Source organism: Phaethon aethereus (assembly GCF_964289735.1).
Source record: "Phaethon aethereus genome assembly, chromosome: 8".
NCBI lineage: Eukaryota > Metazoa > Chordata > Aves > Phaethontiformes > Phaethontidae > Phaethon > Phaethon aethereus.
In genome coordinates, this window is record NC_138584.1 from 3660190 (window position 1) to 3685314 (window position 25125).

Genomic DNA, 25125 nt, shown 5'->3' on the forward strand with positions numbered 1-25125 from the left:
CTCAAAACAAAGTAAAAATAAAACAATTGGACTTCTTAAACTATTCAGACTAGGACCTACATGGTGCTACTTGTAAACGGAGGTGATAAATCTTAACATAGTGTAAAACGTAGTACAACCCAACACAGTTTGCATCATGAATTTATCACTGATACTTAACCTAATCTTCTGGGCCCCTTTTGAAAATTAGTGCTACAGAACTGGTGGGAAAAGGCCCAGGCATGTATAGAATGAATTCAGTATTTGAGTTTATGTTAACTAATACTTAACTAATACTAATGAATCTCAATGAATTTATCACTGATACTTAACCTAATCTTCTGGGCCCACTTTTGAAAATTAGTGCTACAGAACTGGTGGGAAAAGGCCCAGGCATGTATAGAATGAATTCAGTATTTGAGTTTATGTTAACTAATACTTAACTAATACTAATGAATCTCAATGAATTTATCACTGATACTTAACCTAATCTTCTGGGCCCACTTTTGAAAATTAGTGCTACAGAACTGGTGGGAAAAGGCCCAGGCATGTATAGAATGAATTCAGTATTTGAGTTTATGTTAACTAATACTTAACTAATACTAATGAATCTCAATGAATTTATCACCGATAATTAAACCTAATCTTCTGGGCCCACTTTTGAAAATTAGTGCTACAGAACTGGTGGGAAAAGGCCCAGGCATGTATAGAATGAATTCAGTATTTGAGTTTATGTTAACTAATACTTAACTAATACTAATGAATCTCAATGAATTTATCACCGATACTTAACCTAATCTTCTGGGCCCACTTTTGAAAATTAGTGCTACAGAACTGGTGGGAAAAGGCCCAGGCATGTATAGAATGAATTCAGTATTTGAGTTTATGTTAACTAATACTTAACTAAAACTTAACTAATACTAATGAATCTCAAAGACAGCCTGTTGAGTAAGGGCTGCTTACAATCCAATGTCTCATTTATGGCTTTTTAAATAAAATTTGTAACTATCCTTTCAAGGAAGCCTGTGTTCTGGGAAGTTCTCTGGAAGTATTGTATTTAAAGTTTCACAGAGAACAGATGATTGATAAAGAATTCAGCTGGAATAAAGAATTTAATTTCAGCTGAAGCCATGTACCATGTCAGGAAATTCATTTAATAGATGTATGTAAAGAGCAAGGGAGGTGCCTGTAGATTATGCATAATAATGCTACAGGTACATAAAATCTGTCATCGTTTGGGGTAATGCTTAAAACCTGTCACTCTCAATAACCAATTTTAAAATAAAAGGTCATGTAGTTGCCCTTCGTGAATAAAAATGTGAGTTAAAAGTTTCGCTCTTGACGAGTCATTGCACATTACAGAGAGGTACGTCAGTCATTTCAGAGTACATGCAAAAGGCATCGATTTCTGTTCAATGGGTTAGCAAAGTAAAAGGAAAACCATCCTGTCGTGGCATGAAGACAAGACCTAAGTCCAGACAAGTAGTGTTTGTTTGCCGTATTTGTGAACAAACCGTGACATTCATCCAAAAGCAAGTGCAGTCCATTCTTTTAAAGTTCTTTGGAAAATAAATCCAAAATAGGTAATTTTCTGGTGCGGAACAAGTGCAAAAAGAAGTTTGCCAGCCGTGTGAAAGCAACGCACACACTCGCAGGTTCTGCTGGCTCCAGCGATGTGTGTTCTGGGGACGTGAATGCAAATGCCTCCTGGAGGCAGCAGCTGCTGGTGGCACTCGGCTCACCCCTCCTCCGGCAAACCAGTGCTCCGTCAGGCAGCCGGAGGCTGGCTGAGACCTCCTCCTTGGTTCAGGCAGAATTGTATTGAGACTTTTCTTCTCCAGTTTTATAAAAATAAATTTAGACTTTCTTCTTCTGTGTAATACTGGCACAAAGGAAAATATTTTCTCACAAAAAGAGTTGGCTTGGGTGGTGTTCTTAAGACAATCGTTGCAGTCCCGTTTTCCCCTCTAACCAGGGCTCTCGCCCTCCTACGCTAATGTGCAAAACAAAACAAAACAAAACAAAAAATTTTAAAAAATTTAAAAAACCCAGTCCCTACTGTCCCGTAAATCCACGTCTGTCCGTATTTGGCTGCAAGGGAGGAGAGATATTGCTCTGGCTGTAAGTCTACCAAATTGTCACTTTGCATTTCATTCACAAATATTTTCGAAGTTGAATACTGACACATTCATCTGCTGTAATACTGGAAGGTAGCAAAAGTACAGTTCTCAGCCAGTTCTCCTCCCTGGGCCCTGGCCTCCCTCACAGTGCGATTTTGCTGAGCCTGCTGCTCCAACACCCCCATTTGGCAGTTCTGGGGAGTGTCAGGCTGCAGTGGCTCCTTCTTTTCCCCTGCCCCTTGACCGAAGCTTTTTTCCGCAGGAGGAAGTCAAAGTTGACGTGGCTGTTCATGGCGTAGAACACGTTGGCGTTGCCTGGGATCACCAGCTCTGCAAAAAGAGGGACCAAGAGCAAGTGTTAATTTGCAGTACGTGTTACATACGTGCTGCTGCAGGTAGCAGGAGGACGGGGGACCGGGTGAACAGACCGGGCAGACACAGCCAGGCAGCGCCGGGCCCCTCCTTGTTCTGCTCAGCCCCTTCAGCCAAAGTTGCGTCGGGTGCTGCCCGCAGCGGCTGCCCACGAGAAAGGGGGAGCAAGGGTGCAGAGGAGAGGAGAGGGAGGCCAAAGCCAGACCCCGTCCAGCCTGGCAGCCACTCCCAGAGGAGGCTGTGCCAAAAGCTCTGTTTGCAGGGCCCGAGGACAGCGGTAGGATCGCTGGGGACGTCGTACCCTGGGGCAGACTGCACTCAAGGAGAGGGAGCAGCTGCTTTTCGGTGGGTAGCTCTGCAGTCACAGCGCACGTATGAGGGTCCACCTGGCAACCCACGAGCAAGCTCTGCCTGTATAAAGCAATGTGCTGGCAGGCCATGATAAACCATCCCCACGCACCAGCTATCAAGGGAGTTTGTTCTCACGGGCAGCTGTGACAGCATGTCTGTGGCATTTCTAACATTGCTTCACATGTCACTCTTTGCTTCAAAATCCAGCAGAACTTTTCAAGCAGTAGCAGAGTTCTGTTTCCCTACCTTTGTGCTTGGAGATGATCTGTACAAGCTCATAATCCTCAGCTGTGTCAGATTCCAGGTTGTGCTTCAACATAGCTCTCTGGATGACAGCAGGAGTTTTGTCTTGGTTAGTTAGCTGGAAAGAGAGAGTTGCAATGAGATTCTGCTTATTCACACTACATAATGATTTAATAATTAGCAAAGGCCTGCTTTTCTGCAGACCACTTGGTCTTCGAAAAGACTTCAGAGAACTGAAAAAATACACTGGGTCAATAACGAAGTAGTGGGTACCGCTGGATAATAAAACATGGTATTTGTGACATTTGGTGGTGGTTTTTAGTTTGAGGTGACCGATACTGTACCAGAAGAAACAGCGGTAACTCACGGCGTCTGCTCTCCTGAGCAAACACTTTGAGAGATGAGATGTTGTTCTCACTAGCCATAAAAGTCCACATAAATAGCTGCCCCATCTGTTTGCAGACGTCAATTAATCTGCAGTCTCCCGTGCTAAGTACTTGCTTTGACATCCTGCAAAGATTTTTGGCCTTGCAACTGGGTTTACTGTCTGCTGTGGAAGTGCTGTGCATCCGGGGCAGACACAGGGCTCCCTCCAGAGCCTTATGCTGTCAAAAGATTTGTCTCGCCTGTAGCCGAATTTGTCAGGCCCTTGGGAACGGCTCTTTGCAGTTTGGGGAGGTTGAACTGTTAAAATCGTAAGGTTGCTAAACGTGCCAAGAACTACCCCCAGGCCCCGAGGGACCCAAAGCGTTTGCTCTGCCGCGGAGTCCCCGTCGGGCACCTGAGAGATTGCGTGCAGGGCGAGTCACGTCGCCCACGGTCCAGAGTCCCTCCGTGGAACCAGCATGGAAGGAAACGCCCGAACGCTGGCTGCTGCTGCTCTGGCAACCTTGGCCGTAGAGAGAAGCTGCGTACTTAAAGGGCTTGTCAGCTCCTCGCATACAGCTCCCTGTTTCCAGAAACCAGGTCCTGGGGAAAGCCTCTCCACTCGGCATGTGGCATCTCGTGTCAGACACACACAAATGTCTAGCTAGAGAAGCAGCAGCTAGCCCTAGCAGAAGGGCAGGAGCAGCAAAGCCTGCACTTGATCAGAATGCTTCACTTTGAACTTTGTGGTAAAACACAAGCTTTAATTTCAAGACCAGAAACTTCCACAAAGATGCTGTTTGTTTTCAAACCTCTCATTCCTACCATGCTCCTCATCTTTTGAATGGTAACTTTCATCATTTTCCCTTTCGAGCCAGGTTTGATGAGTCGGCTCAGTGAAGAGGTGTGTTCAAAACTAAAAGCACCATTTGTTTTAGGTCACCCTGGATGAAAAGATCACCAACAATAACGGCATTGGTAACGGCATCGTGCTGTTCCCCACCACTCACCAGGATGCTCTTGTAGATATTGCCATTGTTGTCTTCGATGCTGGTCCGGATGATGCACGTGTCTCTGTTCTGCTGGTTGTAAACAGGAGCCGGTGCTTTTGAGGTAATGGGTGTCACAGAGACAGAGCACTTGTCGTTGGGGGACGGCAAGGGAGGGGATGAGATACACGATGACACCCCCGAGGAAGACGTGTCCATGGAATGGGTGGATGAGCAGGAGGAGGAGGAGGATTCAGAGAGCTACACGACAGAAAGAAAGAAAAACACCGTCAGAAACTGGACATTTTGTATGTCTCCCTTTGTCATTCTGAACTTGAGAAAGCAGAAGGCACATGCAAAACCTCCGTGATCTGCACTCCGTGCAGCAGGCAGGCAGTGGTATTCCTTGCCTCCAGAAAAAGTGAACTTCACTTGATTAATTTCACCATTTTAATGAAAACTTATTTCCAACACGGCGCACCAGGCACCGTGCTGCTTGCTCTGGCCTCTCAGAGCAGGCCTGGAGGTGGCAGCAGATACAACGAACAGAACCGGGTTGTGGGCAAGCAGCCGGGGACTGGGAGCTGCTGGGAAAGAGCAGAGGGCACCGCGGGCAGCGCCGCTCCTGCTCCACTTTACACGAGTGGAAATGCACACACGCCTCCCTGTCTGCCACCTCCCCTTGAATCCTCTTTCCTCGATGGAAACTGCCTCCTTCCTTCCTTCCTTCCTTCCCCCGCTGCTCAGGGTTTGCCTTTCTCTTCATCTGCCTTGCTCAAAAACTGCTGAGAGGATCTTCCCTGTCCAACTTGCTTATCGAAATGACTGTAACAACTGCTCCAGCTAAACAGTTTAAACAATATAGTTATATGGATGCCTCTGGGACCTCATGCTTCATTTGGTTTAAGAACAGTACAACTTAATTTAAAATATCCATAAGCTAAACCCCAATATAACACTCTTCAGCAAGACATGCTTAGGACAGGCTTCAACAATACACTTAATGCAATTTAGTTCAAAAGGGAAGAGTCTGCCTGGGGGAAAGACATCCCTGTGGATCCCCCTGTCTGATCCCTTCTGATGGTTTCCTGCCTGTATAGTTTGTCTCTTGGGAAGGCAGTGGCGCACGCCCGGCCCGCCTGCTCTCAGCGGGAACACTCACGGCGTCAGTGTTACGCTCATTTTGCTGCAGGGTGTCCCAGCCACCAGCGTGTGGGGTGTTGGGCTTTGCCTTCTCCGCAAAACAAGGGATTCCTGGCATGCGGGTTCAGTGCCTTCACATGCGAAGAGCGAGCTGGCGTGCAGGAGGAGGCGCAGCAGCTCCGCACCCCGACCTCCCCGTTACACTGAGCCAAGGCAAGGCGTTCCTCGTGGCAGCAGGGAGGTCAAACCCGCAGGGCTGGCAGGCTCCAACCTTTCCTGCCTATCGCTTGGGCAACTGAGCACGCTGGACACGGCAGCAGGCTGCTGACAGCAGAATAACTCGTCAAACCCAAGATCCTGGAGGAGGAAATTCCTGGCTGTTGCTCTTACTCCTCTCCAGCTGATCCCGTCTCCTGTTTTAGTTGTTTTTGTTTGCAGAGGCTTATAAATCCTCTTGTCCATGTCATGCTAACGTCACGTTGCCACGTGCCAAGAGCGAGCGTGATGCTCAGGCTCCTCACCCCACTTCCCACGGGCTCGAAGGTAGAAATGCTGCTAGCCTGCCCCACCCCTCTCAAAAAGCATGAGGAGGGACTGAAAGAAAAATTAACCTTGTGCTTCTCCAGGCCCTCACCTAAACAAAAACCACTGCCAGGCACCACAAGAAAATCTGGTTTCAGGGAAAGAGACCTTCAGTCCGCCTTATGTCTCGGCAACACAGAAGGGTTTGTGCAAAAGTCCTGACTGGCTTGCTTCCATTTTTACACATTTATTTCTAGAGTCTCTCCATTCCACTAAAAGCAATACTTTAGTCAAGACCAACTGGCTTGGGCAAGTGTCTAGGGCCTGCGGTGTCAACAGTCCCTCACAGGCCGTTTGTGCTGGCAACAAGGCACAGACCGTACCTTCTTCTGAGGCTCCTCAGGAGTGCCTATGGGAGTGACGCAGGCGTCTTCAGATTCAGAGTGATTCAGCTCGCACGACGAAACACTGGCCGAGTCCGTGCTTTCACCAGAGCTCCCTCCTGGGGTAGATTTGGGTTGCTCTTTGATGGGTGTGCTATGGGCAATCACCTCGGAGCCTAGGAACAGTCTAGTATAGAAAAGAAAGTATAAAAGCCAGTAAGTGAAAGGAGAACAGAGCTGGGCTGAGCAAAGCTGTCAACTTGGTTCAAAAATCTTACGTATTGCTTTGTTTTCCTATCTTGAGCAGCCTATTGTTTTAATTTCCTCCATGGTGTTTATACAGTTTGTCAAGGGAGTTTGTTACACACTAACATAATACCTTCTTGACCCACCAGCTGCAAGGCCAAAACCACAGCTAATGCCCAAGTACCAGAAACGAGACTCCTCTTCGGTCTGTTAAATTTTCAGACTCCCTTGCTAGGAAACGATTGATCGTAAACCTGATGCGTTTACAAACCAGGGGACAAGGAGCAAATTAGAGGCATGGCAGCTGGCTCCACCTTAGACGCTCCTGCACGCTGCTCTCACACCCTGGTCCCTCTGACACAAGGCAGCTCAAGATCTCCTCGGTCGCCATGAGTAAATGAAACGGTGCGCGAGAAGTAATGCATGGCCATGCACCGAGCAAAGGTCTTCAGAAAGTAAATTCATCCCGCTGCAAATTCTTTCATTCAATAAAGGTGCCACAGATGCCAGTTTCTCTTTAAGAGTCTGAAGGGAGATGTACGCAATGAGGAGATCACAAGAAACGGTAAATTACAGGCTCTCCCTCTCCGGGACTTATTTCTAAATGCAGGTCAAGTAAATTTAAAGGAGCGTCAAAGGAAACAAACTTGTATAATACATAGAGAAGCAAGGTGAATTAGATGCTATGTCAGCATGCAGTTAATGGCTTAAAACAATTTAGAGAGGTGTCACTCGCTGTTGCCGGGATGAATTATGCCAGTCTTTAGTACAGTATTAATTTGCAAAATACACTCAGAGTGCAGATGAAACAATTGGTCAGACTGCAGTGCAAGCTCAGTACAGGAAATTACAATACTGCAGCGCTGAAATGCAGTCAGAAACGGGAGGATAAAGCCTGAGCTCCGCAGTGGCAGTTCTTACGCACAGCCTAGGCACATGCCAAGGCAGACACAAATGAGAGGCCACCGAGAGTTCAGGCACTGTCATCTTCAAAGCTCACGTTCTCATAACATATCACTCAGATGGACTAATCGAAACACTTTCCAAACAGCTGCCTGGATTTTTTTTTTTTTTTTTTTTTTTTTTTTTTTTTTTGTGTATCACAACGCAAAACTCTAGATTGAAAACATCTATTCTTTCAGACCCTAACCTGCAGTAGCGCTGATGTGAATGGTTACTGACTGTTCTGGGGAAACTAGGTACAAGAACCAAGCAGGAAAGGACAGTGAAGAGCTGACAGTGCTGTTAAATTCATCGTTTTCCCCGCCTCATCTCAATCATGCCACTGGTACGTGGGAGTCCCTTCATACATCCTCTTGCATCAGTTCGAATTTCTCACCTTTAAGATATTTTTACTGCAGTCCTTGATCTCTGCTTTCATTCCCTGCAGCTTTCCCCGAATTCCTGCTAGTCTGTTGTTTCCCGTGTCTGCTTAGCTGCACGCCCCTGTTCTCCACCCACCTCCTGTTTGAATCTTGGCGGTATTAGACTAAATTGGACCATGTCCCCATGATTTTTTTCCTTCTCTAACTTGAAGACAGTTAGGCAAATTGTTTGGATTATCAAATGCCTTTTTGCTAACCTTAATTTTCATATTAAAATCCTGCAAGGAATTTTTGCGTGTATATAGCAAGTTAGACTAATAACAGGTCAGACTTTATCCTCGTTTACTCTGTTTTGCTACTGCATTCAGGGAAGTTAGTACACAATAAGATACTGAATTTATAATCCAGCACTAAAATTGTTGTTTTTTCTGACACCTTAGGAAGGCTTGTTTGTGTCTAATCTCTTTCATCATTAATAATCCTCATGACTACTTGTAACAATAGAAAGGGACAGCTTCAGACAGAAGTATGCATTTCTAGCTGATGGCGTCTCCTTAAAGTCATGCAGTGGTCTGGATCCCCAGCCAGGTTTTTCAGCTGGTGAAATGAGTACTGCCTGTTGGATTTATTCAGCTTCATATTAACACACCAAATGCCCTTTGCCCCATTGTACTCACAGGCTGAACCTCTTCACCATGCTTTTCCGAGATTTCGGCGATGTGGTGCTAGTGTCAGCAGCTGCTTCAACCTCACGTGAAAGGCTGTAACTGCAGAACAGAGGCCACTGGGTTAATTTGTACAGACAATGCTATTAGTTATATATCTCAAAGTAGCAATATTCAAGAAATTTGAGAAACCTTCAGTTATTCCCACTTCACAGAAGGTTACAACCCCACAAAGAAGAATGTAGCTCTGTCCACATTTTACCATGGTGAAGGGGGTATTTCACTTTTTATAATAGTTTTAAAAATTAGTGCTTTTTTGGGTGACATTCATCATTTTATTTAAAAAAAAAAATCAAGAAAATACGTAATAAGTAACATGAATCTTGGATAAGATGACTTTTTTTTTTTTACTATGACTCAGTACAATGCAGTATGTATCTGTGCGTACACTCGTAGTGCAGCAGAGTCGTGTTCAAATACCTAGTGGAGATATTAAAATGCTGTAAATAAATGGTCTTGGGTTGTTGCAGCAGCACATGCAGTAGCACAGAACTCAGCAGGGTTGCAAAACCCACCCCAAACACCCAGGAGACATTTATCTGGTGAGCGCTTGGTGAGCTCTGTGTTGCCTTGGCTACCTGCTGCCCGCATCCACCAGCCGAACATCTTGACGTCCCTTAGGACTTCTGAGCGTGTGTCTGGGCGCACAGACAGCCCAGACACAACAGGCTCTACTATTTCAAAATCAGAAGCCTGATTTCCAATCTCAAAACTAAACCCTGCTAAGTGTTGAACAGGTTTTCTACAGCTGTTTAGCAGAAGGCAGATAGATTCCCACTCTCCTCGAGCAGCAGTGTGTGGCAGTTCCTGTAAGAGGGTCGCTGAAGGCTGACATAACCTACCTGCAGCTGGGTGTGGGGTAAGAAAAGCCTGCTTTGCCAGCTGGACTGAGAACCTACCTCTCCTCGTCAGTTAAATACTCCTGTCTCCTGAACCACTGGATGAATTTTTGGTCCGGTGTCATGCAATAGCTGTTACATGCAGATTGCAAGAGCTTAATTTGGGCAATTACTTCAAATTCCTAGGAAAAGAATAATAAAATAGGAGTTCTAATTAGAAAACAAGATAAAGCCAAACTCATTCACGTACTAAATCCATGCAACAACAGATCCAGGGCAAACTTAGTTTGACCTAAAGTTCAGCTTCACTTGAGTGACTATTCCAAGAACCAGTTTTTGAAACAATGAAGTATTTTATTTTTTCTTTCCCCCAGCATCCGTAGCGTGCATTGAAACGTGAACATTTTATCAGACACGCACAATTAGAAGACAAACACAAGGAAACGTACTTCACCATAGATCTTTTCCCCCTCCAAGTACTAAACGAAGTGTAATGCCGGTGCAAACCTACCGAACGGCAGCACTGCTGGTTGTTCCTCTAGGAACAAGGGTAGCAAAGGGTCACAAATTCTTCAGATCACCCTACCCGCTCACCCCTGCGCTGGCCAGACCAGCTTCGAGAGAATAATCGTGCTCTGTCCTTAGCTGGTTCTTAGGCAGCAAGCAAGGGTAATAATTAGGGGTGCCTGCGAAGGGGCGATGAAAGCGGAGAGTCTGAGCCTCCCCGGCTTTGCACGTCGTGCGCTCGCACCAGAGGAACTTAAAACGCTGCCCTTAATACATGTGACAAGAATGCGCTGCTCTTCTGTAACTCCACTCGCATACACAATTTGCCAACATAATTCTTAAAAACCCCTTGTCTTAGAGCAGGTTATAGAATTAGGATGCAGGAATGGAGCCGAGTATGGTTCAGAGGGCAGCTTTGCCGCTGGCTTGTACGAAGCCGGACTGATGACCACGGAGAAGCTTGTGTATCGCGTTATTGGTATCTGGAGCCATGCAGTTATACATACAAGGCAAGTTCAAGAAGTGTTTGTAGAGCGCAGTTAAGGGAAGGAAATGGCTCCATCACAGCCAAATTCAAGTCTGCTTTCAGACCCCAGAACGGAGATTGGGCACCACTTCATTCAGCCAGATGTAACCCTGGTACCTTTACTCCTATGTAGCGTTACTATCTCTGACCAACAAGGATCAGGCTGAAAGGAAAGACTGATAGCATTTATTTCTCAGCCCGTGTTCCTACTTCGCTCTCGGAAGCCTTTTACCTACAGCGTTTACTGCAGCAGAAGGAAGGTATTTCAAACTGTATCTTGTGGAAAGCAAAGGTCTCGTGCCACCGTGTCTGATTCAACACATAGGACATACCCATGTAATGTGTTCCCACGAACACCACGAGGGAATGTGCATGCCCCAGATGTAACCCCCATGGAAGTAAGTGGCCTGCAGCTCCTCTTCCCCTGTTGCACACCTCTAAAAAGTAGGTTCTCTTCCTGCACCACCCCACACAGTTTGGTAGAGGCTTACAGTGTTTCAGAGATCCAGTCTTTCCTCGGGAACTGACATTAAAATTGGCAGCTATTGTATATGCCTGAGCAAATGGCCTTGCCAAGGGGATGGTCTAAGAGGGGGCATCAGTAAACTAAAAATCACAGAACATTCAACTTACCTTTCTCCTCTTCTCAAAATTTATCAGGCCACCCTGTTGGAAGGAAAGAGAAGGCATCAGAGTGGAAAAGCACATGCTCAGTTGAATTTAATCACAAACAGGATGAAATAGCAAGGCTAATGTAAAGCACAGATCTGCCCTGAGCAAGGCCCTTCTAAAAATACCTGTTTCCAGATCTGGTAAAAACCACAGCGCCCATCTATCTGAGCCTCCAAAGGATATCTGTCCTCATGGCCTAAATGGCAATCTGCCCAAGAAGAAAAGTCCAGTGCAAGAATGCTCCTAAAAGCTGCGTCGAGATCAGGTCTGAAGAACGCTAGCGGCATTTTGCATGCAAGGTACAAACCAGGCTTTTGCCTGTGCTGTGAGTTTAGCCGTGTTCCCAGCGCGCTGCAGAAACACCGGCTGAACACAAAGCGTGGAAAGAAGGGAGAGTGCCAAAAAGAAAACGGATATATAGTGACTTTACACAGGCCTGCTTTAGTGTCGTTCTGCAAAACAACCAACCACCAAACCAACCAGCAACCGCCCCCAGCCCAGGGAGGAGCGTAGTTGCCCATTCTTGTCAAATATCAGCACTGGCACAATGAGGGCCGGGCGCCTGCAGTGTGGCTCCTCGGGCGTCTGCTTTAATGGGGCCAATTTTCAAAGGTGTTTGAAAACCTTTGAAAAATCAGCCCTATCCTCAGTCTCTGTTAAAGGACCAGACTCTCTTGCAATCCTTTTTTCCCTTCCTATGCTAGATTGGTTCCCTCTGCTTGTTCAGCTAAAGAGAAAAGAAAAAAACAAGTCTTTAATTGCTTTAGGGCTCAGGCGCGTCTGAGTCAATACTGAAGCACTTCAGTGATCAGTCTGGAGAGCTGAACCTGTGATTCTATGTATTTTACCAATTATTCACAGAAGTCTTTAAAATGATGTTTTCAGAACAATAAAACAGAACGGAATTCCTATTTTCTTCACATTTTCTAACCTAAGGAAACAAGACAAAATACAATGCTAAGCTTATTCCTTGAAGATAACTACACTCGAATTCACACAAGATTCTTGTTGCTAATAAAAGTGCATTATTGCCTCCTTTTTTTTGAAAACAGATTCCTCCATTGTTAAAAGCTACACAAGAACCCAATAGAAGATGCAGGAACAGACACACTCAGTGCCAGGAAAGCAGGAAGGATGTTTAGGATTCAGAAATTTTCCCCAAATTACCTCGATATAGTCCTGAAGGGCTGTGTCAAGCATGATGAGATCAGTGAGGAAGGTACCAAGATAAGGTACCGTGCCTTGCATTACTCCCTGCAAATGATCGGAGCAATGTTGGATTAATTGACTGACAAATGGTAATAATCAGAATGCTAGAATACTCCTGTGTAGGAAAATGAAATAAAAGTAGTCTGCTTAACCAAATAGTGGTTTTGGTTAATTATGTTCTGTATTGGAAAATTATGTTTTCTTTCATTACACCATCCTCAGTATCTAATCTAGAATTGAAATCAAATTCTAATGAGAGCGGGATGCTCTCACAGATACTGCCAAGCGGTTTTACATTACAGTTTTACCACCATACACTGATTTCTAACAGTGGGTCACCAGGAAACCCTGCTTGTGGAAGAAGCACTGAGGACCAGGGCCAGGGTCCCTCGGTTACCTGCTACAAGGGAAAGAGCTGGGGAAGAGTCCCGGCTAGCCTGTGTAAGCAGTTTCTCTCTCTGCTACACTCCAGTGGATTTTTACTTAGTGATGTTGTTATACCATGGGACAGTCAAGTCTAACCAAGTCACAGTTTTTTCCCCTCCAAGAAGTGACCATCTTCCCCAGCTATTTACTGCATTTTGGTAATAATTATTTAAATTTTAAACTTTCTAGACTGCTAGCAGTTGTAGAGTTCAGGCTGCTTCTACACTTGTGAAGGAAGTGCTTGTTTCTATCATGCAAAAGAATCCATATTTTTTCCAGTCAAACTAAAAGACAAACAAAAAAATCATATTCAGCACTTTTGCCTCCCTATCCCAGATTTCTCTCCCCTTGTCCTTTTAAATTTTTGCCAACTTGGAGACAAAAGCCATTTTCACCAGCAGACTGGAAACCAGACACATTTTACAAAGCAATCTCTGTAAAAGCCTGTGCAATTTTCAAGCTGGCATGTCAGAAGCTTCATGAACTTGTTCAAAAGTAAATAAGATTTCTCTTCTGGACAGAGCTAATTTTCTTTGTCACAAGAATTCCAGTATTTACATTACATATTTTATTACTACATGAAAATTGTGTTGCTTTCCCTGTATTTCTCTCTACAGGGTAACAAGAGTAGTTAATGGAATTCTTTCTTGTAGGACAGAAACAAGGCAGTTGAAGATGATGAATACATGTTTATACTCATCAATTATTTATTACCCTTTTATATGACAAGTTTAGCACATTTCTGGAAAACTTGAAGCTAAGGCCAAGCCCTCGGCTCAGCGTCCATCCCAAACAGCTGGGTGGGTTGTGAGGCGCATGCAAGTGGGGACGTGAGCAGCAAGCCCATACACCCACCGATCCCCTTGCAGGGGACGGGGAAGATGGGCAGAGCAAGGGACATGGCGTGGCCCCTACGTACGTCCACTGAATCCTGAAATCTTTGAGCCTCCTCAGCGTCAGAGCACTGAACGCACTGGCTATGCCGACGCTCGGCACACCCGTTTCCTCCAGCATTTCAGTACACAGACGGGTGTTACTGGAGCAAAAGGACAGCTGAATCGTGGTAAAAACCATAGCTGTTACCGCCTGGCAGCTCAGCACGGGCCCATACAGCTTGGGCTGAGAGCAGCACGAATCCCACTTTGTCGTTTTTTATATATACAGATGCATGCATATGTGGAATTGTCTCTCTCTACACACACTATTATACACACACATAGTATTACCTGCTTACTATAATCCACGGCATAAGGGAAATACAGCTTTGGGCGTATATTTACAGGGACAAACATTCTGACTGCATATGCAGTCTAAGCCTTTCGGTTCATTTGCTTTGTATCAGCTCATCAATAAGCACTGATGTGATTGTTTTGCTTGACAGAGAACACATTCAAGAGCATTACCTAGCGCACACTCGCTTTACCTTTCTAGATTTTGCTGCTTATATAATTCACCAATTAGCATTAATCATGCTACCAGTTCAAAAAGGGTAGGAAAGGGAGCCCAGACGCACCATGTCTTTTTGGAGTTGCAGTCGCCTCTGTGTCTTTTTCTGATTTTCTTTCACACTGCTGTCCAGATTCGCAAATTTGGATGTTCCTTCCTGTAAAAGGCAATTAATGGAGGAGCTAAGTGGTAAGCTGGCAACTACATTTGTGTAAAATAATTGCAAATACATTTAACTAGGCAAGCTAGGCCAGCAAAAATATTTGCTGTGCAGGTACCCGCATGTATACGTGCATGCGCTAATTTTCTGGGACTCGTACACTGATTCGGAATTTTGGGCAAAATCCCACAAGATGGCCATATGGGAATTTTTCTGCAAAATAGCTCTCCTCTGGCCAAAGCTAAATGCTGCTGAAAATCTCCTGAGAGTTTAAATCAGGGAACCTTAGATATACTTCAGGTGTCCAGATGCTTCTCTGAACTCTATCCTGAAACTCTTGACCTCAGGATTTCTATTTAATTTCCGAATCAGGAATGCTACGAGTAAACATATCTATTTTATGTAATGCTTTGTTGTTTTTCTTATGCCACAACATAGAGATCCAGCAACTACGCTCTGTGGCTTATTGACTAATCCAAAACCACGCAGGAAATGGAATTAATAGGTTTTCATCTCCACAATTCAAGCTTTCCTATGAATGGATGAGCTATTTCACAATGGATCTGTAGCCTTTATTTCCCTGGATCCATACAGGATGCTGGGAGTTGCTGTTATTTTTTCCAGTGGCCGGATAGATGGAGCATGAATCGTTATCAGTGTCTTTTTAAGAGGCACAAAACAACAGCCTGCACTTGTAAAGATCTTCTCTTTACAGTGTTTACTTCTCTCCGTCACAGTTAATGGACGGAACACTCAAATTCTGTATCTCCTTCCTTGGCTGAAAAACGGGAACAAATGAAAAAGGAACGTGGTCTCAGTGTCTTCAAGCTACTGAAAGGTAAACTCTATATTCTCCAACGGCAGCCGGCGGGCAGGCACAGAAGCTAGAACTGCAGCTCGCAGCAGAGCCGTTGTTTGGGGAGGAGAGAACACAGTGCTCCCTCTCCACGCCCGCCAACCTGTTTCATATGGCATTTTGTCCGCTCTGCGCTTAAAATTTGCAGGATGGGTAGGCAAGGTCAAACACTGCTTCCCTAGAGAGACTGTTTATAGTGAAAGAAAACAAAGACTTGAAGGATTCAGTGGACATTAATCCTCCAATCGTTACAAAACGGTCCAAGATGAGAAGTAGGAGAGAGGTTCTAGCTATTCTGTGGAATTTTTCTCCTCTCGCTGCGTTCAAAATGTTTTGCAAATCTACTTACAGCAGCTGGAGAGGGTGATTTGTTGGGAGCCAGAAGGTCTGGGCTCAGATTGAGCTGTTGTTTTCTCTTTTAATATTTAGTTAAATAGGCTATTCTGAACACACATTTTCCCCTCTACACTTATTATTGTCTCACCTGCTTTAAAATTTAGCTACAGATGTTGATAAACGGATGATAAAAAAACAGACAGGTTTGAGTGTGCTCACCCATCATTCTTGAGCAAAACATGGTGTCTCAAATACCAAGGCAAAGGGGTAAGGTACAAATGCCAGACAGACTGGATAGAACTGCCAAAACCTAAACTGTTTAGCCAGTTTATAGAAACTTTTTTATGTAAACAGAAAAAAACCTGCCACAAACATTCCTTAGTTTCTGCTGAATATAACCTTTCCCTCTATTCTTCCTCACTCCTTTCAAGCTCCCGAGCTCGTTGGGGTTCGCCCAGGAGAGTGCACAAGTCAAACTGTTTCAGACAGAGCCTGCTTTGTTGTCCATCTGGCCACACACAGAGCAGGAAGCCTGTTCCTTCAAAATTCCCAACCCTGTTTTCTAGTTCCAAGAAAGGTACGGGGTAGTTGGATAAACATCTTGGTTTAATTCCTCAGCTGAAGCTAAGTGGCATTGTTCCAGTGAAGTCAAAAGCACTGCAGTGGTGCGAGCCCGTTGAGAATCTCGTTTGGAGCTGCTCTGCGCTGAGCAGCGCAAACCGGAGCCTCTCCAGGTCTGCCCAGAGCGTGCCCAAGGGCTCGCGCTCTGTGCGGAGCCCTGTAAAGCCAAAGCGCTCATTTGTTAACTCATCTCAGTGAAATTGCACCGTGCAGCGCCTCTTCACTCCAGCTGTGGCTCCCAAGTGCTGTCGCAGGTGCGGCATGGTGCGCACAGCTATTCTTGAGCTAGACGTCACCGTGCCCGAGGGAGCGTTACCAGTTACCTAACTACAGCAGCGTGACATTCAACTTGAGGGGTTCCAAGGGGTCCTGAGCTCTTGTCTTGTGAGCCCACACAGAATCTGTGCTGCTGCAGCCTGCTGCTTGTGGGTATCCAAGCTCAACAGGCTAATGCTCGTGTAGGTTCTTTTCAGGAACACCGAAATCACCTCTCATCCAACAGAAAAGCACAGGTTTTACAGACCTGTCTTCCCTGAAGCACCACATAGAGTAGGTCAGAGAGAAATGAGCTTTGTCAGCTGATTAGAAAAAGGGCTAAACTCGGCTTTGATTGAGTTCACAAGCCTTGCAAATCTAATTCTCACCTTCATTAGCAGCTCCCTACTTGTCAAATAATTGTCATGGTCTGAGAAGATATCAGACAGTTCTTCGAACATCAGCATTATGTCCCTGTACAGGAAAAGATTAAATCATTTAGGTTATTAGTAAGGACTCCAAATCAGACCACTTTACTATTTTTTCCTCATGAGTCATTAACAATTGCACATATAAAAGATAACACCACCAAAAAGCATCCAGTGAGATGCTGCACATCTACTAGGAACCTCCCGGGATCTTCTGGTGCTCCCAGTGAGGTCAGGCCTTATTTGACAGCATCACAAAGAAATGCCGTCGTATGCAGACCCTGAGCAGAGTTTTCAGTCATGCCGCCGGGTATCAGATTGTCATAAGAAAGTGGGTAAATGGATACAAGGAAACAGAAAAATAGCTGAGAGAGGTATCCCAAGTACGTCATTTTTGCCCTGTTCCATGCACTCTGGAAAGATGGAAGCGTGTAAGTGTACGAGTCCTTTTCTATTACCCAACATATAAACACAAGATGGCAATATTTTGATCAGGAACAGGAACATGGGGCAGCGGAAGGAAAGACCCACCTCTCTCTAGGGGAAATGCAGAAGTATACCGCGTGGCAGAATGACATTTTGATTTGTTTATCAAAGGCAAAGGAAAGAACTCTATTCTTCCCAAATTGAACGAGCGTAACATCATCTTTCCCACACAGAGATTTCGGGTCTCTCTTCGGCATGCAGTAAATATGCCAGTTGCACAGAAAGGTATTCCCCCGTAAGAAATACTGTCTTCAATACAGATTTGGATTTTGTAGTTTGGGGATATATTCTAAGGAAATGTCAGGACCAGGAGAGGGTTTGTAGCAACCTGGACCTCCTCCAACTTCGTGGGAGAGAAGACAACAGGCAAGTATCATGTTGCCCTTTTTCTGACCTTCTAAGAGTGGTGTGCCTGAGCTGGGTGAGTAGGTCCCACAGTTTTTCAGAATAGGTTGTGGAAGATCCAGTACGCTATAAAGGACAGAAGAGACCCAGTATCCCTGAGGGCGGGTTGTCCCCTCAGTATGAAAGAGGAGCTCACAGTGGTCAGACGCAAAAAAAAGGAGTCTGAGTCTCACAGGAATGAGAGGTTCTTCTAAGAGAACAGATGTCCATGTAGGAGCAGAATAGGAAGACTGAGAAGAACAAGATGACGTGAAAGAGCAGTGAGATTTTTGCCTTTGTTCAGGGCTAGCCACAGGAGCAGAGGGGGAGGCTTACTTTGGAACACACGCCCAGGTCTTCTTTAGCCGATAGATGGAGTTGGACTGCAGTGCTGAAATGATGGCCCTCAAGGAGGAAAAATTCTTCAGGATCCTACATTCCTGTGAAAGGAGCGGTTAGAAATACAGGAGCATTAAATGTCAGCATTACAAATACGTTAGTGCTCTTGTGTTTGACCGATGTCATGCTTGCTACACATTCTCACTGCTAAGCAGGCAGCTGTACAAATACTGAGCATCAAAAATATCACTCCCCCCTCCAGCCACCAAACATTTTATGGGCTTTGGCACTTCTATCTTGTTTTCCTCACTTTCATGTATTTGTGGTGATGTTGCAGTGTTACAGCTTCCAGTTCTCTTAGTAAAAATAAAAGTGGAACTGAGTCCATGAAGCCAGGCTAAAAAGCACAAATGTTACACTTCTTAAAAAGGTCTTTATAGTTACCAATCCCTTTTACCCTTTAGGGTAAAAACCAGGCTTTGCCTTTGTGTATGTGGTATTTAAAATGTAAACCCTCAATCATCTAAGTGTCAATTAAAAATAAAGACATGCAAAGGAATAACCTGTTATTCAAGTATGTGCACACTGTTAAAGAGAAAAACCTCCTGAGCTTTTCCAGAGTTGGGATCAAATCCTAACAGAGAGACTGGTTCACAGACATTTCTTATGCAGCTTCTCTGTGGCAAAAAGCTTTGATGGAAAAGGATACTGAAAAACTTAATTCTCCAAAAAAATAGCACAGATTCCTGGTAAAGCAGACGAAAGCAAGGGAGCAGGGGGGAAGCCTGGCCTGTGATTCATCAAGGAACTCCTGTGAATCTGTTGGTGGCTCATGAACTAGAGCGTGGGCACCACAGACTTAAGAAACTCTTGCAAATACAAGCTCTCAAACAGGTGTCTGTACATGGAAATTAAGCAGACAAAACACACGCCAATTTGACTACAATTCCACTTCTGCAAATCTTTGTGGGGCTGGTTATTACACCAATAACGCTGATTATGTAAAGGATCCTTATGGTGAAAATAGACAATCACTTATTTCCTTTGTAGGACTGAACAAATGTAAAACAACCTTAGCATAAACCAAAGTCAGAACTTAATATATCAGCAACTCTGTGAGTTGCATTAAAATTGACTGAACAACTCAGGGAAGTATATTTACTCCCGTTTATTTACCTAAAAAAAACCCTTATCTCTGTGCAACTAGGGAGGCTACATTTAACAAAGCGTGGCTTAAGAAGACAGACTGGGCAGACAGCACTTGAAGCAGGTTGGCAGTTAGGCTAGATAAAGTCCAAGATCATGTGGTAGGACACACAAGACTTGAAAGCTATTTTTGCATGGTTTGGGGCCAAAGAAGCCACATAACGGCTCTTCGTCAGAGCCTGACACATTTGAGGAGGAGATCCTCCTTTCTTTATGTTCAACTTGAAATTCAGGCTGGGGAAAACATAGATTTAGAGGCACAAATTCCTAGCATTTCTTTTTTTTTTTTCCAATACAACAGGAGTTGGGACTATAAGACCCAATTTGGAACCATCTTGACTTAATTGCACATTGCATAATTTAAAGCACATTAGGAATTCAGTATTGGACTTCGTGTTCTCAATGACTTAACTGACTGCAGACTAAACTTTAGCAAGCTTTCATTTGTATATAAGAAGAATTTCTAAGGCTGCTTTGAATAACTTTGTTTCATACTGTGTCCTTCACAAGGGGAAAACCAGAAAAAATCCTGTGCAGAAGCAACTTTGATTTAAAAAAAATTAAGAATAACAGGATATTAATAATTTCATTTTTACTTTTTATTTTTAAATAAAATATCGTGTGAGTGAAATTGGCTGCTCCTGCTCAGGAACCTTAGATCTAGGTGGAGCAGAGAGGGCTGGTGGCTAGAAAAAGCATTCAGTTTATCTTGTAAACCAAGAAACCGGATCCAAAAGTCACAAACAGATAACAAATGTGGAACTCCATGCTGCTAATTTACAAAGTTAGCTGTCAGTGAATAACTGCACGTTAATGAGTGGATTATTTTCTAATTCAGGCATCTAACTATTCAAAACACTCATTTGCATGCAAAAAGCAATGAACTTTCTTCAGAAGTGGGCAGCTAAGTATATATGCAACTAGCTGTTCTACATGTGCAATTATTTTGTAGCGCGTGCACATGCATTTTTCATGTGCTTAGCTAAGATTGGAGTATTTAATTATGTGTATGAATTAAGTAAAGGGAGAAGCACTGAATCGAGAGGTGGAGAACAAACTGCTCCAGCCATAGAACAAGTAGGATGAGTGTGGTGCCTCTCCTGGCCTCCCTGCTGACCCGTGATGAGGGGGAAGCTGGCTCGTACTTGCTTACCCAGACCACAGACCAGTCTGCCCCATAAGGGCTCCTTTAACTGGTACCCTCTGCAACTTAAAGGTCTGCACACAGAAAATAGGCATCAAACTTCCTATTCCATTCACACGGGCTATAAAGCAGCCGTCGGATGATAACAAAACCGAGTTGCCCTAAGTGCCACAAGAGAGGTGAACGACTGCTTCCCCATACCAGCTTCCTGAACCATGCAGTTGCCAGAGCTTAGGTGCCAGGACTAACAATACTGCCTGGGGAAGCATAGAAGTGCATTGTCAAGGTTGGAAAGCCTCTGTTTGGCTTGAGCTTTTTATGAGTGCTTATTTTGTATAGCTCGGAAAGAATCCACGTGATTCTTAAAACAAAAGTCAACACACGTCCATATGAAAGTGCTTTAAATGTTCTCTTCAAGAGAGAGATCTAGTTTACTGCCAGCTGCCCAGTGCTCTGAGGGGAGTTAAAAAGGTTAGAGTAAAATACTAAAGATAAAATCTAAGAAATGAGCTACCTAGAGTTACGTAAAGAAGGCGTGCAAAACCCTTTCACACAAAAATTAAGAAACACACAATCTGCTACAAGACAAAGGAGTTGAAGCAAAGAGTAAAAACGTGTGAGAGAAACGTGTCAGACAATGATAAAGCAGAAAGGTGAGAAGATGAGATTGGCACCATATTGGTACTTTACTTATTTTTTTCTGGTCACTGCTTGCACCTCTCATCCCCTCTAAACCCAGCTGGTTTGGATACCTGATGTAAACCATGAATAACTTTGTAGGCAAATGACTTTTCAGCCTCAATAATTTTTCAAAACAAAAGAGTACAAACAATAATTTAATTTTCCTGTGTTAGAGGCTACTGCTTCCTAGAAGTAAGTTAGCTTTGTCTGCACTTACTTAAAACCTTGTATTTACTTTACTTTCATATATACACACACACACACATATATATATAAATGTATGAAAACACAGTCATGCTGTCTTCCACCATATCTGATTTCAACTCTGATGGTGTTCATAGACGCAGGAGAGGGAGCATGATGCTCACTGACCGAACATGAACAGCCAAAGGCAGGTAAGTGCAAAGCTTATTCCGACAGTGCCGCTGCCTGCACCACTGCCAGTCCTCTTCCTTTCTTGTTAAACTTTCCTCTGAAAACAAGTCTAACCTTTGGATGATATCAACCACCACTTCACTTCCTGCACTGATACGAGCAGTATTTTCTTCCTAGGGAAGTGACTGGTTGAATTTATACCTATCTCACGGTAAAGGTTACATTATCAAGTATATGGCACTCCCCATCTGAAAAAGACACAGTATCTGCCTCACCCATTAATTAACTCCCAACCCTGTGAAGAGACAGGCATCAAGCCCATTTCCATCGTGGGGAAGGAAATAAGGAGAGGAAGGGCAATACTTCATCTATTACAAAGAAAGGCAGTCAAAAATAGAAAGAATTAGAGCTAGGATGTTCCCTGGCCTGGGACCAACGCATACAACCCCTTTCTCCCCTCCCAACTCCCTCATTCCAACGCTCCCGCACAAGGAACATTAAACAGTCTAAAATAAATGCTTTACATGTGCAATATGAATCCACTTCTCAATGATTTTGGCTCTTTGCTGTGTTTTGAGTTCTTTGCTCTTCAGGATAGTGCTGACAACACATTTGGTAACTGCATTGAACTGAGAGATGGTGGCTCTGATGGTAGGTACCAGGTGCTTGTTTTCTTTCTTATCCCTTCGAGACCAAATGCATCCCAAACAGTGGTAGGGAACAACTTTCTTGAAGAGTTTCTAGAGTGAAATAGAGGTGTGTAAGTCAGCAGGATTGTCCACGGGAAGAAATGCGTGTTTAAGGTACAAATATGGTATTAAAAGGTAAATATTTGTTTTCTCTTAGTTTGAAATATACACTTTGGCATACACTTTATAGACTTGATTCCCTAAGCCAACTATCAGCTAAATAGTCCTGGGAAAATAAGAGGCACCTTTATATCAGTTGCTTAACCAAGAGGAAAAATTTTTTATATAATGATATTTTGAAGGAGATTGATATAGACAAACCAAATCAGAGCACTACAGTTAAGAGTACCTATACATCTTTAGGCCAGATAGCAATATAGTAAAAAAATGTGCTATTTCTCAGGTATCAAATATTAAACTTTGCAAAAAAGGCTACACAGTATATAGTCACACTTTAAAAAACCAACCAAACAAAAAACAACAAACAACCAAACCTTCAGAATGACTGAGGGAAAAAGTCCAATGAATGGAGCAAGTTTGGATAACCAAGCAGAGCTGTGTTCTGTGTCCCAACAACAAACCTGTTCTGGAACACTATACTTATATTGACATAACTTTAAAAAAAAAAATTTAGAAGCCCAGCACTATTTCCTCTAGCATTTCAAATAGTACATATATTCAACATACTGCATCCATGTATGTCAACTGTTCTGCCACAAGGTCTTCTTGGAAAAAAGAGAATTCTTCTGAACTGCTGATCTCCAGTTCCTCTTCATCATATAGGTTAGAGGGGGAAGTGCTATGGAACCCATCTGTCCAGGGTGGAAAACACAACTTAGTGAATTTATACAGCAAACAGTGAATCAAAGCAGATGTTCTTTCATTTTAAAACATCAATGTATATATTATAGCAGAACGCCTAAAGGGTCCTGCCTGATGTAATGGCCCCGTTGTGCTGCATATTTTCGTGAGAAAGATGATGACCAGGAGATTAAATTGTCAAAGAAAAGGTGGAAGAAAAAGAAATAGAGTTAGAACTGAGCTGTTCAGGGTCTCTTAGCTGAGAAGTGGCTTAAGCTATTTGCTAACCATTCTTCTGAAAGAAAAAACACCACCACCACCCCCTAACAAAAATTCCTTGTTAACATTGCAGAACTTTGTTAATTTACTTTTCAGTTTTTATGCATTTTATAATCTAAAAAAAAAAAAAAACCAACAACAACAAACAGCAAAGGGATGAGACTGCAATTATATCCCCAAAATATTGCACTAGGAATGCTCTTTATATCCAGATTTCATCTCCCATGTGTGGAAATAAAAGGAGGTACCAGATTTTCTTGGCACCATTTGTGCCTTCACAGAGCTACACGGACTACATTATTCCAGCATCCCTCACCTTCTCTCTGTGGGAATTATCCCCAGAAAAGGGAATACAGTGAGCACCTGCTGCTTCTAAATTTGCACTGTGAAGGGGTGGAAGAGGAGAGCTGCCCTCATCAAGGGACCTGATCCAGTGCTGAAGGGAAGGGTTTTCACAGATGTTCCCATGTCACCTTTTGGTTCCCACAGGTTGGGAACAAAGCCACATTAAAACACAAAGAAATATGCCCTTGTTTCCCATGGTAGAGGAGGAAGTCAAACAGAAAATCCCTGAAAATAAATCCTCTTCCTAATCCCTTTTACTTTAAGGCGACAGTAACTCCAAAAGGGAGAAAAAAAATGGACTTGTTGAAGACTAACAACGAAAGTACTGACTTTACTACTAGTGAAATCTCATTAACAGAAACAAGCAGTGCATTTCAGAGTATGTTATGCAATTCTTCACATCCAGTTAAAGCAGAACAGACATTAAAGCAACAGAAGCAGATAAAGAGGTACTTCATCATTGTTTTTTGAAATACTTCATTTTTCCTTTCTTTATGAATTAGCAAAACCTAATCATCAATGTAAATTGCTACAGTTTTGATGTAACAAATTATAACTACAGGCTGTATCCAGATTTCCATCTGTACGTTCCAATTGCACAATTTATTGACAGAGCTAAGTGCGATAAACGGAGACCTCTGTTCCAGCATTATTTTTCTGTGGCTGTTTTGTAACAATACCCATAATTAAATGGACTTTTACTGAACTGTTATGAGAGTCACACTTTTTTCTCTCTCTTTTTGGCTATGTAACTCCTCATTTTCCTTTCAGCTCTTGAAATTCAAGTGAAAATTCTCATCACTGAATTGCAACCCTACCCAAAAATCTCACAGCACCCTTAGAATCAGGTCCTGGAGTCCAACACAAGATTTTCCTTTTCTTTTTTCATGCCTCTCTTTCTCCTTTCTCTCTCACCTTCATGAATGTATAACCCTACTCACCAAGAAGCTGGAATCCTCTTGTACTCAACTATCTCATCATCTTCAAATCGCTCTGATCCCTTTAGCCCTCTCAAAGCCTGACTGCCCTCTTGACTTCACCGAGAGCGAACACGTGCCCCTTCTGAATTTGCAGTCTCTGACTCACCTTGCTTTGTATTGCTCAAGCTGCAGGCACCGAGGCCGGGGAACTGCTTTTATCTATGTATACGGTACTGCAATCTAATCTGCTGGCATGGCTGATGGCAGCACTGAATGGAGGTCTGATTACACAAATCAAACTGTAAGATTAGGACCCCAATTTGTAAATTCATAGCACAACATGAACGCTTTAGAACGATAATTATCAGCAAGTCTCGATTGCAGGCAACACATTAAGAGTTCTGAAAGAAATCTCTGAAATGAACAAAGAC

General features: G+C 43.6%; 1 protein-coding gene across 2 annotated transcripts in view; it reads right to left on the reverse strand.

Annotated features, from left to right (window-relative positions):
* Positions 1-1626: 1626 nt before the first annotated feature.
* RGL1 (ral guanine nucleotide dissociation stimulator like 1) overlaps positions 1627-25125 on the reverse strand; it is a gene marked incomplete at its 5' end in the record, with an annotated part of 79503 nt that continues 56004 nt past the window's right edge. The window contains 13 exons of one of the 2 annotated variants that reach the window (XM_082002901.1): positions 1627-2429; positions 3069-3183; positions 4442-4681; positions 6469-6655; positions 8717-8806; positions 9664-9785; positions 11270-11302; positions 12476-12562; positions 14457-14546; positions 17007-17091; positions 18252-18355; positions 22185-22400; positions 23037-23161. In XM_082002901.1, the coding sequence (XP_081859027.1) occupies positions 2242-2429; positions 3069-3183; positions 4442-4681; positions 6469-6655; positions 8717-8806; positions 9664-9785; positions 11270-11302; positions 12476-12562; positions 14457-14546; positions 17007-17091; positions 18252-18355; positions 22185-22400; positions 23037-23161 (1682 nt within the window). In that variant the 3' untranslated portion in view covers positions 1627-2241. The remainder of the gene's footprint in view (positions 2430-3068; positions 3184-4441; positions 4682-6468; positions 6656-8716; positions 8807-9663; positions 9786-11269; positions 11303-12475; positions 12563-14456; positions 14547-17006; positions 17092-18251; positions 18356-22184; positions 22401-23036; positions 23162-25125) is intronic. The other variant, XM_082002902.1, reaches the window with a different exon arrangement.